This window comes from Cervus canadensis, chromosome 11 (genome assembly GCF_019320065.1).
Source record: "Cervus canadensis isolate Bull #8, Minnesota chromosome 11, ASM1932006v1, whole genome shotgun sequence".
In the NCBI taxonomy this organism is placed as follows: Eukaryota; Metazoa; Chordata; class Mammalia; order Artiodactyla; family Cervidae; genus Cervus; species Cervus canadensis.
In genome coordinates this window covers 50,114,791-50,129,906 of record NC_057396.1, presented here as the reverse complement: position 1 = coordinate 50,129,906, position 15,116 = coordinate 50,114,791, and the positions used below count along the sequence as shown (strand labels likewise).

The window sequence follows — 15,116 nt, the reverse complement described above, 5'->3', positions numbered from 1 at the left end:
AGAGGAAACATGCCATTCTCTGGATCATTGGATCCACCATGTGGGAAGGGGAAACATGGCAGCAGGGCTGCAGGGCCAGGCTGGGATTAAATGCGAGGCTTTGATCAGTGTTCCCAGCTGGGGAGTAGGGTGGAAGGAAAGAAGAAGCCTGAAATAGAATCCTTTCATTGATAAACTGGCATTGATGGAGCTCCCTTTTGTGTCAAGCTCAGGGCTGAAGTTACAACAAATGAGTAGGGGCTATCTCATGGAGCTCTCAACTCATGTGACATCAGAGCTGAGATGAGAGGTCACTTTATTCAACCAGGAAAACAGAGACTCAGAGGAAGGGTGAAGAGGACTGTGCATGGTCATTTAGCCAATGACAGAGCTGAATTCTCCTTCCCCACCTCGTGGGCCCCTCTGGCTGCCAGCCCGGGCCTCAGACGATCAGAAACTCAAAGGTGCCTGGACGAATCAGGAGGTTGTGGCCTGGCCTTCCTCTCCAGCTCTGGGAGGGAGGAGCTGGGATAGGAAGGATGCAGGAGCTTGTAGGAAAGAGCCGTGCACTTGCTGGTGGCTTCTGTGCTGTCACTGAAGGCAGAGGAAGGAAAACCTGCTCACTGGAGCTGGTCTTTCTCCTGCTCGTTGAGTGACAGGGTCACAAAGGACACAGACACAGACATCATTCTCTCCCAGCATCTCTCCCATTTCTCAGGTGGGCAGACATGAAGAGGACCCAGTACAGAGGAGGCACAGCAGGAGAGCAAATCACTGATGCCAGAGTCTGGTCTCCTCTCCCAGGAGCCAGCTGTAACCCAAGGCCTGGTATGGGGTGGAGCTTCAGAAGTCAGTGAAAGCTCTGGAGATGTGTTAAACAGACACCTCCAGGAAGCCTTCTGGGATCACAACATCTCCCGCCATCCTCCCTAATGCCAGCCCTGCCTTTTGGAGGAGCCCCTACTCTGGGGAGGTGCTCAGCAGATCTCCAAGTGTTGGTCTCTGGGGACGTTGTACTTGAGCTTGTGGGCTTCGAAGAGATTTTCCAGCTCCTTCATGTAGCGCCGGTGAAGCTTGTCTACCTCCTCCTGGGAGGGATGCGGTATCTTCTGCACCTCAATGGGCTTCCCCACTGCAAGACACAGAGGTGAGTGGTGGCTCAGAGCCGGAAACTATGAAGGTGCAGGGACCTTGGTGTTCCCACTGCAATGGTCATCTGAGCAGGTAAGCACTGTAACTCCCTCCCTTTCAATTCTCTTTTGTGTTACTAAGATGTTAGGTCAAATTCAAGATTCTGATATATCAACAATACAGCCAGGACAGTTGCATGCATTATCTCTTATGTTATCCTGACAATCCTACGAGGATATAACCTGGTATTATTCCTGTTTGACTGCTGAGGAAATGAGGCCCAGGATGGTTAAATAGCTTGTTCAAGGTCACATGGCCAGGAAAAATCAGTACCAGGGAGTGAGCCCTTGGGATGTGCACTTAGCTTCAGGGAAAGGTGAATCTGGGATTCTCAGATGCCATGATTGGAAGAGCCTGTGTCTGTGGGAGGAGGTGGATCAGAAAGCAGCTGCCCTGTTGTCTTTCTTGGGAATGGCCTGGAGGTAGCAGCACTATAAACATTCAAGAAATGCACCACACAGTGCAAACAAAGTTTGATAGAGGGGGTTGTCTGTGTTCAACTAAGAACTGCCTGGGTGAGTAGAGATGAACAGCTCTATTAGTACTGCCTTGGAATCTAGTTGGAATTCAAAAAGTAAGCTAATAGCTGAAAGATGGTGCTAAGTCTATGGACTAAAGCCCATGCCCATTATTTACAAGGAAATCCTTCTGGCTCTCCTTCAAAGCCTGCTGATTTCTACTTTACACACAATTCTAACAGACCTGGAATGGTCATGTATCCACCTTCTCCAATTACTGTCATTATATTCTGTGATCAGAATTATACCCTCCTTGTCTTGCATAATAAAAAGCCAAATACCCTCATCAAACCTCAACTTTGTGACCAAGGGCAGGGTGTCTCTTGGAATTGCTTTACGTTCTGTGGGTCTGTGTTTGCAGTCAATAAAATGGGTGTGAGAGTACCTCCTCACAAGTTGTTGGGAAAACTAAGCCATTGCATGTAAGGAGCCAGTGCAGTGCTTGACACAAGCAGGGGCACAGTAATCAGTAGTGGCTACTGGCCGGTCTGCCCCTGTTACTCTTCTCATTCTAGACGGCCTTTCATAGGGTTACTTGCCTGTGTCTCTTTTACACACCAGGAAGTGTGCTCCACAAAGTCAGGGGTATACTGCTCTATGTCCAGGTCTCCTTGCAGCACAAGCCCAGGCCTCTTACTCTATAGCCCTTTCCCTCCCAGCCCGGGTCCAGGCTCACCCACAGTGGTGATGGGTCGGCGGTAGGGCATAAGACCAAAGCTGTACTGGAAGACTCCACGGCCATAGAAGAGAGGGATGGAACCTCTAATGCTCTTGTGAAGTCGGTCCTGAAACCACCGCAACCAGGAACCCCGAGAGTTCTCAACCTGGTCATATATGTCATTCTCCCCAAAGGAGAAGATTGGCACCAGATCTGCCCTAGACGGAGACAGGAGAGAGGGCATGTAGAGGGGCAAGAAGACACAAGCTAGTCCTCTAGCCTCCTGAAGGGAGCTAGTGAGCAGGAACTGGAGCAGAGGACAGGACCTGGACCAAAAGTAGGAGGCCTCGGGTGTCTCCCAGAACTGCCACGGTCTTGTTTTATAATTTCAGGCAGGTCATGGCGCTTCTCAGGGCCAAGACTTGGCACTCGATTGTGATGAGTCCATGCTCGCTCTGCTTGCCACAGATAAGCCAGTGAATCTGAGAGGAAGTGTTGGGATGAGGAAGGGACTATTCAGAGTGGCTGACCAAGAAGATGGCATGCTAGTGCATCCAAATAACCATCATATAGGGGCAGGATGCCAAGTTCTTTATGGATCATAGATTGGGATATAGGTGAGGAAACAAACTGAAAAGATTATTTGATCCTTGCAAATGTCCCAATGAATGGGGATGCTCAGGCAGGAGAATGTGTATTTTCACTTCTTTACAGTACTCTACAGGAGGGCAGCTCCGGTTGTCTTCCTTAGGCAGCCCATTATGTGTTTCCACGGTAACAAAAGCTGCAAGATGAGGGTTAAAGTCACAGAAGCAGGTCCAGCACAAATTCAAGATTAAACCTTTTCAGTCACAGGATCATACAGGCAAACCAGAATACGGCTGAGAGTCCTCCAAATTAAAAAAACATCTGCAGACTTTCTGGGAAAATCTCCTCCAGCTAGCTTTGTATTCTTCACAGATATTTAAAGATAAGAGAATAGTTTTATAGCAATATGACCTTTGAGACTTAATCTCTTTAGTCACAAAATCTTCCTTCCAGAATCTTCTCTGGGTATGTGGGCCTGAGACAGTGCATCTATCACCAACATACAATCTTCATTGTTAATGAATGGAGACTCTGCCTGCCAAAATAGGATCTGCATTTGGCTCTACCGTCTTCCCTCCAAACTACATTCCTTGCCAATCTCCAGTTGAACCCAGAGCCCTCTCCCCAATACCCGTGCGTCAGGGCGAGCCTGATGAAGCCCTTGCGGTTCCGCAGCACCAGCTTGTAGGCTCCAGGCCTGGCATTCAGTGACTCCTGGACACCCCCAACAACGATGGACAGCAGATTGCCGCCTCCTTTCCTGCTCAGAATGTGAGTAGCACTCTCCTTGTCTGATGAGACCAGCCCTGGGGAGAGAGGAAGGTGGTCACGTACAGTGTGAAGGCGGCAAGCATGGTTCAGGAGTATGTGACTTGGGCTGTCCCCCACTTCCCAGCTGGGAGGACCCTGATGACAGGCACTGAGCACTACCCCTTTTCCCAACACCCCTGCCAAGTTCATCACTGAGCACAGAGCTATGGGAAATGCTTTTTGGGACTCATCTCCTTGTCCAGTACACATTCACTTGGAAGAAGTCAGATCAATTGGCCATCCTCATTAAAAATCCCTCCTCATGTCTTCAGCCCCCATAGTCCTGGGATAGAAAGAGTGGAAGGACTCACCCGCACACATGATGTAATCCCTGTAGACAGGGGCCCAGAAACACCAGTGCATCATCATCAGATGTGAGCGGATGCCTGGGAAAACTAAGGAGAAGCCTGTACCATCTGTGCACAGATTGATAAACGCTCCGGTGGCGAGGACCCCATGAGGGTGGAAGCCAGCGACGTAGTTTCGGGAGGGGTCCAGCTCGGCAGTCTTGACCAGCTGTAGGGACAGCAATCTGGTGAATCGGGGCAACCCCCACTGCTGCCTCCCTGCTCAGTTTCTGTACTGACCTCTTCCATGTGTCCCCTGAGCCCACGTGCTACCACTCCACATGTGAGTGTCCTGTGATGAGACTGCCTGTCTGAGGATCTTTTCCCCAGTGAAAGAATGAAGTAGAGTAGATACTCAGGGAGACTGGGATGAAGACGGAGAACACAGTATCACAAATGGATGATGCCAGTGCCGCCTGCCTGGAAAGGAAGAACCCTGCGCAATGCAGAGGTAGGACTTCTGAGAAGAAGACACGAGACAAGCCATGTGCTATATGAAGGCAGACCTTCTCCCAAGCAGAGCCCTACCAAAATGAAGGAGCCAGCACAGGAGGGAGTGAGCCTCTCACCAAGTTTTGTGGCATCTGGAGTTCTGTCCCAGGTAAAGAGCTGGAAGCCCGAGTCCCTGTGACTCACTGTAAGAGACCCCAGGGTGCTGAAGGTAGAGGTTGGGAGGAGGACCATGCGGTCTCTAGTGAAGCCTGCAGGTGTGGGTGGTGAGGGGTCAGGGAGGTGTCCTGTCAAGCCTGCAGCACTTCCTGACACCAGGTCACAGCCTGCCCGCAGCACTGCACCCCTGTCAGGGCTTGGCCTGTGGAGACACTACTGTTCCTGGATATGAAATCTTACACAGAAACTCAGCTCCTGAACTGATCACAGGATGAGGGGGAATCAATTTCCTCGGGGAAACACTGCCTGGTTCTCCACCATTACCTCTTTAGGATGCCCATAGTGTGCATTAAGATGCTCCAGTGCTCAGAAGTAGTCTCCTAAATTCCCTAGAAACTTTACCATTAGGCGCTAGCTCACAGAATCACAGCACAAAGGACTGTGAGTGGAGTACCCCAGCAGAGTTGCTAGGACAAGGAATGTTGCCTGCCTGCCTTCAAGTCAGCCACCACTGTAGCTGCAACTCACAATGGGCCTTGAAAGGAATTCAGGATGGAAGATAATAGGATACTGGTCACAGAGAGGGAGCATACACATCACAGGAATAATTGAAGTGAGCCCAGATTTTGTATCTCCCAATATGTAGAAAAACATGAAAATCCCAAAGAAAGGCAATCCCAAAGAATGCTCAAACTACCGCACAATTGCACTCATCTCACATGCTAGTAAAGTAATGCTCAAAATTCTCCAAGCCAGACTTCAGCAATACGTGAACCGGCAACTTCCAGATGTTCAAGCTGGTTTTAGAAAAGACAGAGGAACCAGAGATCAAATTGCCAACATCCACTGGATCATTGAAAAAGCAAGAGAGTTCCAGAAAAACATCTATTTCTGCTTTATTGACTATGCCAAAGCCTTTGACTCTGTGGATCCCAATAAACTGTGGAAAATTCTGAAAGAGATGGGAATACCAGACCACCTGTCCTGCCTCTTGAGAAACCTATATGCAGGTCAGGAAGCAACAGTTAGAACTGGACATGGACCAACAGACTGGTTCCACATAGGAAAAGGAGTCCGTCAAGGCTGTATATTGTCACCCTGCTTATTTAACTTCCATGCAGAGTACATCATGAGAAACGCTGGGCTGAAAGAAGAACAAACTGGAATCAAGATTGCCGGGAGAAATATCAATAACCTCAGATATGCAGATGACACCACCCTTATGGCAGAGAGTGAAGAGGAACTAGAAAGCCTCTTGATGAAAGTGAAAGAGGAGAGTGAAAAAGTTGGCTTAAACCTCAACATTCAGAAAACTAAGATCATGGCATCTGGTCCCATCACTTCACAGGAAATAGATGGGGAAACAGTGGAAACAGTGTCAGACTTTATTTTGGGGGGCTCCAAAATCACTGCAGATGGTAATTGCAGCCATGAAATTAAAAGACGCTTACTCCTTGGAAGGAAAGTTATGACCAACCTAGATAGCATATTCAAAAGCAGAGACATTACTTTGCCAACAATGGTCTGTCTAATCAGGGATATGGTTTATCCAGTGGTCAAGTATGGATGTGAGAGTTGGACTGTGAAGAAAGCTGAGCCCTGAAGAATTGATGCTTTTGAACTGTGGTGTTGGAAAAGACTCTTGAGAGTCCCTTGAACTGCAAGGAGATCCAACCAGTCCACCCTAAAGGAGATCAGTCCTGGGTGTTCATTGGAAGGACTGATGCTGAAGCTGAAACTCCAAAACTTTGGCCACCTCATGCAAAGAGTTGACTAATTGGAAAAGACCCTGATGCTGGGAGGGATTGGGGGCAGGAGGAAATGGGGATGACAGAGGATGAGATGGTTGGATGGCATCACCGACTCTATGGACATGAGTTTGAGTAAACTCTGGGAGTTGGTGATGGACAGGGAGGCCTGGCATGCTGCGATTCATTGGCTCACAGAGTCAGACATGACGGAGCGATGAACTGAACTGAACTGAATCTTTTGACGTTTAGCTACGTGGGTTGTTTCATTTTCTTTTGTTTTTTCCAACAAAGCCCCATAAATACTGACTTCTCCCTTCCCTTTTAGAACAGCTCCTCAGAGATTTCTGAGAGGCTATCTCTGAATACAGTCCTCAGTAAGGCCTCAGAACAAAACACCTGACAACTCTAAGGTTGTACACTCGTTTTCACTAGATAGCAGAGACTCCCTGACTCCACGATCCACTGACAACCAAAGATCCCTGCAGGGCCTGCTCTGCTAAGGTGTGTGAATGACTTAGAAGTTGCCCTGGGAAGTGACAAGAGTCCAGAATCTGGGAGCCGCAGCACCTCCTGCAGGCCTCAGTCCAGGAAAGGGAGGTGAAAGTGCATGTCATCGCTCCCTCTGCTGGCCGCTCGGTGGAACTGCCCGCCGTCTGCAGCTGCTGTTGCCCCAGGACTGCAGTGGCCTATAATCCCGAACACTGCTCCTGAAATTTCTGCAAATGTGCTTCCCACCATGTCAATAGTGTCCTATGTGAGAAATCCTCTGGGGGAGATACTTGGCTATAGGACAAACAGAAAAGAGACAGATAAGACCGGCACAGAGACGCTCAGCAGACTTTTTCTGCCTGATGTACAAATGACAGCAGTTCCAGGGGTCACAGGAGAGCCAGGTGCTGTCCTTAGAGCCCCAGGATCGCCTGATGTCTCATGGAATCCACGCAACCCAATGATTCCTGTGGAAGCGTTTCCTCCCCTTTACACATGAAACAACTGAAGCTCATAGAGCACGTGTAACTCACCTAAGGTTATACACGGGCATTTCCAGACCCCTTTTAGAACCTGTGGTTTCCACTCCCAGAGATGACACCATATACATTCTTGTCTCCTGTGTCCAGTGAGGGCCACCTGTCCCTGTCTGGCATCTCTCTGTGTCCTCATTCCCTTCCTCTTCCAATCCCAACTAGATAATCAACCATCACAACTGCTTACATCCAGGGGTTTAGCCTGTCTGAGATTCAGAATGGAGCAAAAGTCACTTCGCTAAAATTCAGGGTCCTGCATCCCTAAGGACTGATCCTTGGTCCAGGGTCCAGTGTGCAAAATGGACATGAGGTACCATGAGCCAGAGATCCGAGATTAAGAGATAGGCAGAAGAGGAGGAATGGGACTGTTTAGTGGATCTCTGGGGAAACTGAGATTCAGAGTGAGCAAAGCTCTGTCCAAGGACACAACGAAGCAAACACACAGGGGCTGGATACATCCTGAGGGCTCTCTGCTCTGTGTCTATTCTCAGAGCCAATGCACATACTTTAAAAGCAGTAAAAGAACCTGCTCTATGTCCTTGCTCATGTCTTCTTCCCTCTCAGGCTATCAGTATCATCATCTGATAAAGTGTCAGCCAGATGCTCTAAAAATCTTGTTTTCATCATGGATTCCTACACTCCAAACTTAGACTGTTGAGGGATTTCCACCTGTAAGATACATAAGTGTGCTGCACAACATGGCCAAGTGGGTTCCTCAAATCCTGTTCATACATCCGTTGTCATAGTGGCCTCACCTCACTGAAGTTGGACAACCATAGTCAGACAAAAGCTGATTCTTCCCCTAATAGTGGTAGAAGCCTGTCTCCTGCTCCCGGCCCAGTAATCTGCTGACTGCACACAGGGTCAAACATCCCCATGGACAAATGGGGTCTATGGTCCAGACCATTCCCTAGTCAGCCCCATACTCACCGAGATGGGGAAATAGTCCTTCGTGTACTTCCATATGGTCCAGTGCCTTATGAAAGCACTCTGCCTGCCCCCCTGCCGTGGCGTGTCTCGATCCACGTACCACCAGATCACATACAGGATACTGATCAACCAGAATCTTGTGAACAGGAGGCCGATGAAGACTACCCAGCAGATCAAGTCTGAGAAGGGAAGCAGGAACCATTAGTGGTCAGAGGTATGAAGGAACGAGCTCTCCCTGTTGACCCAGCTCTAGCAGCACTGTCCATCTCAGCCCTCCTCCTGGGAGAAAGTGACCAGCTTCCCAAGGTCTGGAGGAGGAGAGAATGCTGTCAACAACACCAGTGTCACACTGAGAGCCTGGATTTGAAACCAGTTGGCCTAATTTCAAACTCGCGTTTTCCCACTGCACCAGATTGCTTACTCATTTGGGTCTTCCCCCTCCTCCTCCTTTTCTGTCTGTATTTACCAGATGCTCAATAAAGGCCTGATGGAGGTGTGATGGGATGAACTCTTTCTGGTATCCATTCTTTAGAACCCCAGAGAAAAGCTATTCTTTCTATTCAGCCCAGATCCTATCTACTCCCAGCCCATCTTTCCATAGATACATCCCACCGCATTTCCCCTCTAGTTAAAGGCCCCCATGATTTCTTATAACTTTGAGGCTCAGCTCAAGCAGCTCAGCCTGATCTCAAGCTCCCCACTGGTGGCCCAAACCCCCTCTTGCTCCGGTCTCAGTCGCCACATGCACCTCATGTTCCGGCTACACTAAGTGGCTCAGTTGATACAACGCCCTGAGCTCTAGCTTTTGCTGAGCTCTTTCCGTTGCTGCCAGGCCCTGTCCCGCTGAAGGAAGGAGGGAGGAAGAGGACACCTCATGCCTGGTCCGTTCATCAGGACTGCAGCAGGGCTAGAGACAGCCCCAGTGAGCAATTCCTCCCAGACTTATGATTCTGAGTCCTGTCTCAGGCTAATCCTGGTTTTGACTCAGGGTCAGGTGGTCTTTGGGGCTGTCTTTAATCTGATGATAATTGAGCCTCACTGTTACAAAATATTGATTCCTCTACGTTCCATGCCCTCCACTCATCGCCCTTTGCTCACACTCATAAAGAAGTTCATCCCCTACCTGTAGTCTAGCTGAAAGTAGGGTAAACCCGGACTGTGATTCCAGTCCGACTTCCTGGAGGAGTGGACTTCTGACCCAGTCTGAATAGTGCATGTGTGGGTGCTAAGTTGCTTCAGTGGCGTCTGACTCTTTGCAACCCTGTGGACTGTAGCCCTCCAGGCTCCACTGTTCATGGGATTCTCCAGGCAAGAATACTGGAGTTAGTTTCCATGCTCTCCTCTAGGGGATCTTCCAGACCCAGAGATCAAACCTGCATCTCCTGTGGCTCCTGCATTGCAGGCAGTTTCTTTAGTGCCAAGGCACTGACGAAGCCCAGTCTGAATAATAGCAAAAGTTATAAATCAAAGTAGGCTGGGGCTCAGAGAGGCTCGCTTTCTGCATAGCACCTACCACATGCCAGATGCTGGTGGTTAAGCCGTGAACAACAGACAGGAATTCCTGCCCTCCTGGTGCTGGCTTCAGAGTTGTGTTTGGAGCACTTTGTTTTGTCCTTTCAATTTTAACAATGGTAAAATATGTTTACTGTATACCAGTCATCGAAATGACTCTTAGGTATTTTTTGTTTAAGTTTTCTTTAGAGTATAGTTCATTTACATGTGGTATCAGTTTCAGTTGTATAGGAAAGTAAACCTGTTAAACTCATACGCATATTGATTCTGGTTTTTTTTTTTAATTCCTTTCCTATACAGATCATTACAGAGTAGTTAGTAGAGATTCCACTGCTTTACAGAAGATTCTTATTGTTATCTATTATATAGAGAGTAGTGTTGTGAATTCAAATCTACCAATTTATCCTTCGCAACTATCCCCTGTTAACGATAGGTTTTTTTCTACTTCTGTTTTGTAAATAAGTACTCATATACCTCGTTTTTGATTCTGCATAGTAATGATATCACGTGATATTGTCTTTCTTTGACTATCTTCTCTCAGTTTGACAATCTCTAGGTTCGTACATGTTGCTGAAAATGGCGTTAAATTGTTCCTTTTTATGACTGAGTAATATTCCATTGCCTATATTACTGCATCTTCTTTACGCATTACTCTAATGGATGTTTAGTTGGCTTCCATGTCCTAGCTATTGTAAATGCGCTATTATGAACATTGGGGAGATTGTATCTTTCCAAATGATGGGCTCATGACAGAGGCCTTTTGAAGAACAGTATGGAGATTTCTTACAAAATATCAGAATGCAATAGGACCCAGCAACTCCCCTCCTGGTCATATAGTGGAAATGATTTTTGAGAGTCAATTTGGTATAGTTAAACTAATTCACATTGTTTTGTAACTATACCAGCATTCATCTCAGAACTCTTTTCATCTTCCTGAACTGAACCTCCCTACACACACAAAATTAGAACTTCCATCCAGGTCGAGAGAATAAAACCAAGTTTTTAATAGTGGTTCATTGTGGGGTAGGATTTGGAGGAAATCTTTGGCTCTTAGAACACATTTTGTTTTGGTGTGTTAAAGTAGCATGTATTTGTTTTTCAGTCAGAAAAAAGAATTTCAAAATGTGGGCATTTCTACTTGATCAGAAAGAACTCCCCGATCTAAACATCTCCCTCACTCTGACCTCTCCTTTCAGTGCTGTCAGCAGGAAAAATCTAACTTGTGTACAATTTCAGCCCCTAAAGAAAGGAAACCCCTCATAACACCAAGAAGGTAAGATGTAAAATCCTACTTTACTGAGACCCACAGAGGGTATTCATGTTAGCTAACTTCATACAGAAAGCTAGTAGCATAAGTGCTGGTTTCAGTTCTACTATTATGTCCATATCATGCTCCCAACATTCATTCACAAAACATTATTCGACATTAACTCTTCTAGCAGATGGAGATGCAGATGAGAATAAGACCAACTATCTGAAAGGATCTTATCTTCCTGCGTGAGTGTGTGAATTAAAAAAGTGGAAAGAAACAGATTAAACAAATAACCCACTGGAAAGTATTTGTTGCTGGAGCCTGACTCCTCAATAACATGTTCCGGTGGATCTTTCTGGCCACATCTTTGCCCCTCCTCAAACAACTGCACCAGGCTAGCATGAACCATCTCTTCACTGTATGTGCAGCATTTACTGGCTTCCTGGGAAAACTTAACTTACCTGAAGGCCTGTACATTTTGCCTTGTAGATTCATCTCCTAATATCTTTGGAAAAGAGCCCCTTCTCTCCACCCACTGCCAGCCTCCTTAGACCAGGCTAAGTAATCTTTCAAAGAGCCAAATTGTAAGCATTTCAACACTGGGGCTCAAGAGACAACTTGGAGGATATTGCACAGGCACAAAATCATTTAAAGTGCCAAAACCATACTTCGCTCATGGGCTGTACAAACACAGAAACAATCAGGGGCCTAGATTTCAGTCATGGGTCTATGAGGTGACAGCTGATGTCGATTGTGACCTTGTGATTGAGCAGGACCTATGCAGCCTTCCTGGGAAAGATCCCTCATGTCCTCTGCCTGCTTCTTATTTGTAGAAAATCTTCAGCTTCCAAAGCCTTCCCCAAATTTCAAAAATAAAATTATTAACAGAAATCACAAACACAGAAAGAAAACAGTCCCAATCAAGAAAATAAATAACAGTTTAACCATTCCACAAATTCAAAGAATTTTAGTTTGTTCCCAAGAGCCATAGATAATGTTGAGACTCATCATTGAGCAGTTTTGCAAATACTGAACCCCCAGCAGGTAGAAGTAGCTGCTGACCAGCCCATAAACCTCAGACCAGGGGAAACCAAAAGGTTAATGATGGTGATTCCCAGTTACCTCACCACCAAGCAATCAGACGATTCTCTAGGAGCTGTTCATGCACCCAGAATCTCTACCTCATTTAGTCTCTAGACACTGTTCCTAGGTAATCAAAATAGGTTTCATGCATTTTGAGGCTTAACTCTCTGGACTCCTTGCTTGGCCCCTGTAATAAAGCCTACACTTTCTTTCACCACAACCCACTGTCAGTTTAGGCACTTTACCCTGTTCCCACAAGCAGACCCAAATCTGATTTGCTAACAACTGCTCCCCGTCAACTGTCTCCCCCAACACCTCAACACAGAAGATCCATAAATTACAGCTTGTCTCCAATGGATTAGACCTTCTCACTCCAATACCTAAAACCCTCCTGGGGATCCCCTTTGCCCTTGAGATAAGGGCCAAGGTATAACCTACTGTTCCTGGCATCAGAGTGTCCGGAGCGTTTTCTCAGCTGCCCTCCTTCTAATTTCAGGCTTGAGGTTAGGTGATTCTCTGTCCTCCTCTGGATACTCCCAGTTCCCAGGCTGGGCTGAGGTGGGCATGGACAGTCAGACAGTTCCTGATGGCAAAGCTCTCCCCCAAGGCCATGTGAACAAGATGTCCCTCATTCCAAGTGATCCCCAGAAACTAGGTTCAGCATCCACCTTAGGACCTGTATCTTTCCCCATCAATGCACCATGTGCACCTGAAGTGGCAGGTGCCCATGGCCTCCCAAATCCATCTCAGCTTTCCTTACGCAGGGCCAAGTAAGAGAAGATCAACTGCAGGACTGCGAAGGTCTGCAGCCTGCGTTCCAGTGGCACAAACAAAGGTGCAAACTCCACCATGCTGGTTCCTCTGCTTCCTCTGGAGGCTTCTCTGAGCTCCAGTGTGGTCTGAGACACCTGCTTGGTTTTGTTGCTGCCAGAGCTTGTTAAGTATTTGTGGATGGGGTGGGGGGGTGGGAGGGTGATTGGTGTCCAGCCAGCCATAGAGCCCCATTGCATCTACCCTGGCAGGGAACAGTATCCTAGGTGAAATATTTATAATCCCCTGGCCTGAACTAATCTTACTACAGAGGAAGACAAGTGCAGTGGACTCTACAGGCAATACATTATCTGCCAGATCACCTTTGCTCAAATCTTGCCCATTACTTGGCAAATAAAGCAGCAAGTATAGGGCAATCCTGCCGTCTTTACACTTACTCAACTATTTGGCGGCCCTATTGTTTCCTTTCACCTGCCAGGTCCACGATCCCCCTTTACAAATAAGAAGTACCTGCTCCCATGCAAATATCTCTAGGCCCCACTAACTATCTCCTCCATCAGGCTGCCTTTTCCTCAGTTTGCCTGGACAACAAAACTCAGGGAAGAGCGGTCTGATTCCCATGCACTCTCCTCCATTCTGTCCTCCCCTTTCCAGACTTCAGATGCCACTGTTCCATGGAACTGCCCTTGACAAGTTCACCACTGGCCTCCACACTGCTGAATACAGTGACCAATTCTCAGCTCTCATTTTGGCCTCTCAGCAGCCTCAGACACAACTCTTTCCTCCCTCCTCCCTGAAACCACTTGATCTGTGGACACCACACTCTCCTGGTTTCCCTCCTGCCCCTCCGTCTACCTCTGGGTCTCCGTGCTGGCTCTTATTCTTCACCAGGCTAAGTGTTCCAGGGCCCTTCTGTCCCCTCAGTCCTTGGACCTTCCTTCTTCTCTCCACCCTCCCGCTCTCAGAGACCTCCTCCAGGCTCATGGCCTTGGAGCCTGTCCACAGGACGATCACTTCCAAACTGTATCTCTAGCCCTGACTTCGCCACAAGCTCCAGATTTGACTATGTAGGTGGATACTTGACATCCTCGCTCACAGCCTGCTTGGCACCTACAACACAGCCTGTCTAAAACTGAACTTGACTTCCCCTCACCTGCCCATGCTACAGTCTACACATAGCCACAGAGCTTTCCAAAGTGATCACACAAGGAATATCCTGGTCATCCAGTGCTTATGACACTGCCTTTCATGGCTGATGGCCCAGGTGGGTTGGAAATGTCACTGTAGTTACTGTGCTTTCCTAATGGTAGTGAGTATACTTGAAGTTGTTTACAAGTCATTCAATATCATTTCATCAAGTTCATGCTCTATTCTTTTGTTGATTTAAACGCCTCTTGCGATGGAAAGCTGCTTTCCACCACCACAGCCAGCCACTTTGACAGGCTGTGATGACAATGTTTTTGCTGGTTCCAGTCCCTGTGCCCTTATTCCTTCCACAGACTCATAAGCCAGAGGGACTGCTGGGTATCTGATGGCACAAGCTAAGGAGCAGTAGTGCCAGGCCTTGCACAAAACTGTAGCACCAATGTAGACTTAGACCAGCATATACGCCGTGTGCAGACACATATCTTCTCCGGCTCTCTGTGTAGTCAGACATCTTATTTGCTGGGGTGTAGAGTGATATCATTTCATCAAAGATGGGCACTATAAAGGACAGAAAAGGTATGGACCTAACAGAAGCAGAAGACATTAAGAAGAAGTGGCCAGAAAACAAAGATGAACTGTACAAAAAAGATCTTCATGACCCAGATAACCTTGATGCTGTGATCACACACCTAGTATCCTGGGCCTTGGAAAGCATCACTACGAACAAAGCTAGTGAATATGATGGAATTCCAGCTGAGCTTTTTCAAATCATACAAGATGATACTGTAAAAGTGCTACACTCAATCTGCCAGCAAATTTGGAAGAAACAGCCATGGCCACAGGACTGGAAAAGGCAGATTTCATTCCAATCCCGGAGTAAGGCAAGTCCAAAGAATGTTCAAACAACCACACAATTTCACTCAACTCAAATGCTCTCAAAGTAATA

General features: G+C 47.4%; 1 protein-coding gene across 3 annotated transcripts; it reads right to left on the bottom strand.

Annotated features, from left to right (window-relative positions):
* Window positions 1-245: 245 nt before the first annotated feature.
* LOC122449554 (2-acylglycerol O-acyltransferase 2-like) lies at window positions 246-13,171 on the bottom strand. 3 transcript variants are annotated; one of them, XM_043481266.1, is made up of 7 exons: window positions 13,014-13,171; window positions 8,407-8,585; window positions 4,056-4,260; window positions 3,566-3,740; window positions 2,365-2,564; window positions 944-1,111; window positions 246-573 (listed from the first exon to the last, which is right to left on the bottom strand). In XM_043481266.1, exons 1-6 carry the CDS (start codon window positions 13,102-13,104, stop codon window positions 957-959), a joined length of 1,005 nt encoding a protein of 334 aa, XP_043337201.1. In that variant the 5' UTR covers window positions 13,105-13,171; the 3' UTR covers window positions 246-573; window positions 944-956. The 3 variants fall into 3 exon arrangements, with proteins under 3 accessions (XP_043337201.1, XP_043337200.1, XP_043337202.1); XM_043481265.1 differs by having other exon boundaries at window positions 246-1,111; XM_043481267.1 differs by having other exon boundaries at window positions 246-1,111; window positions 4,158-4,260.
* Between the last annotated feature and the right edge of the window lie 1,945 nt (window positions 13,172-15,116).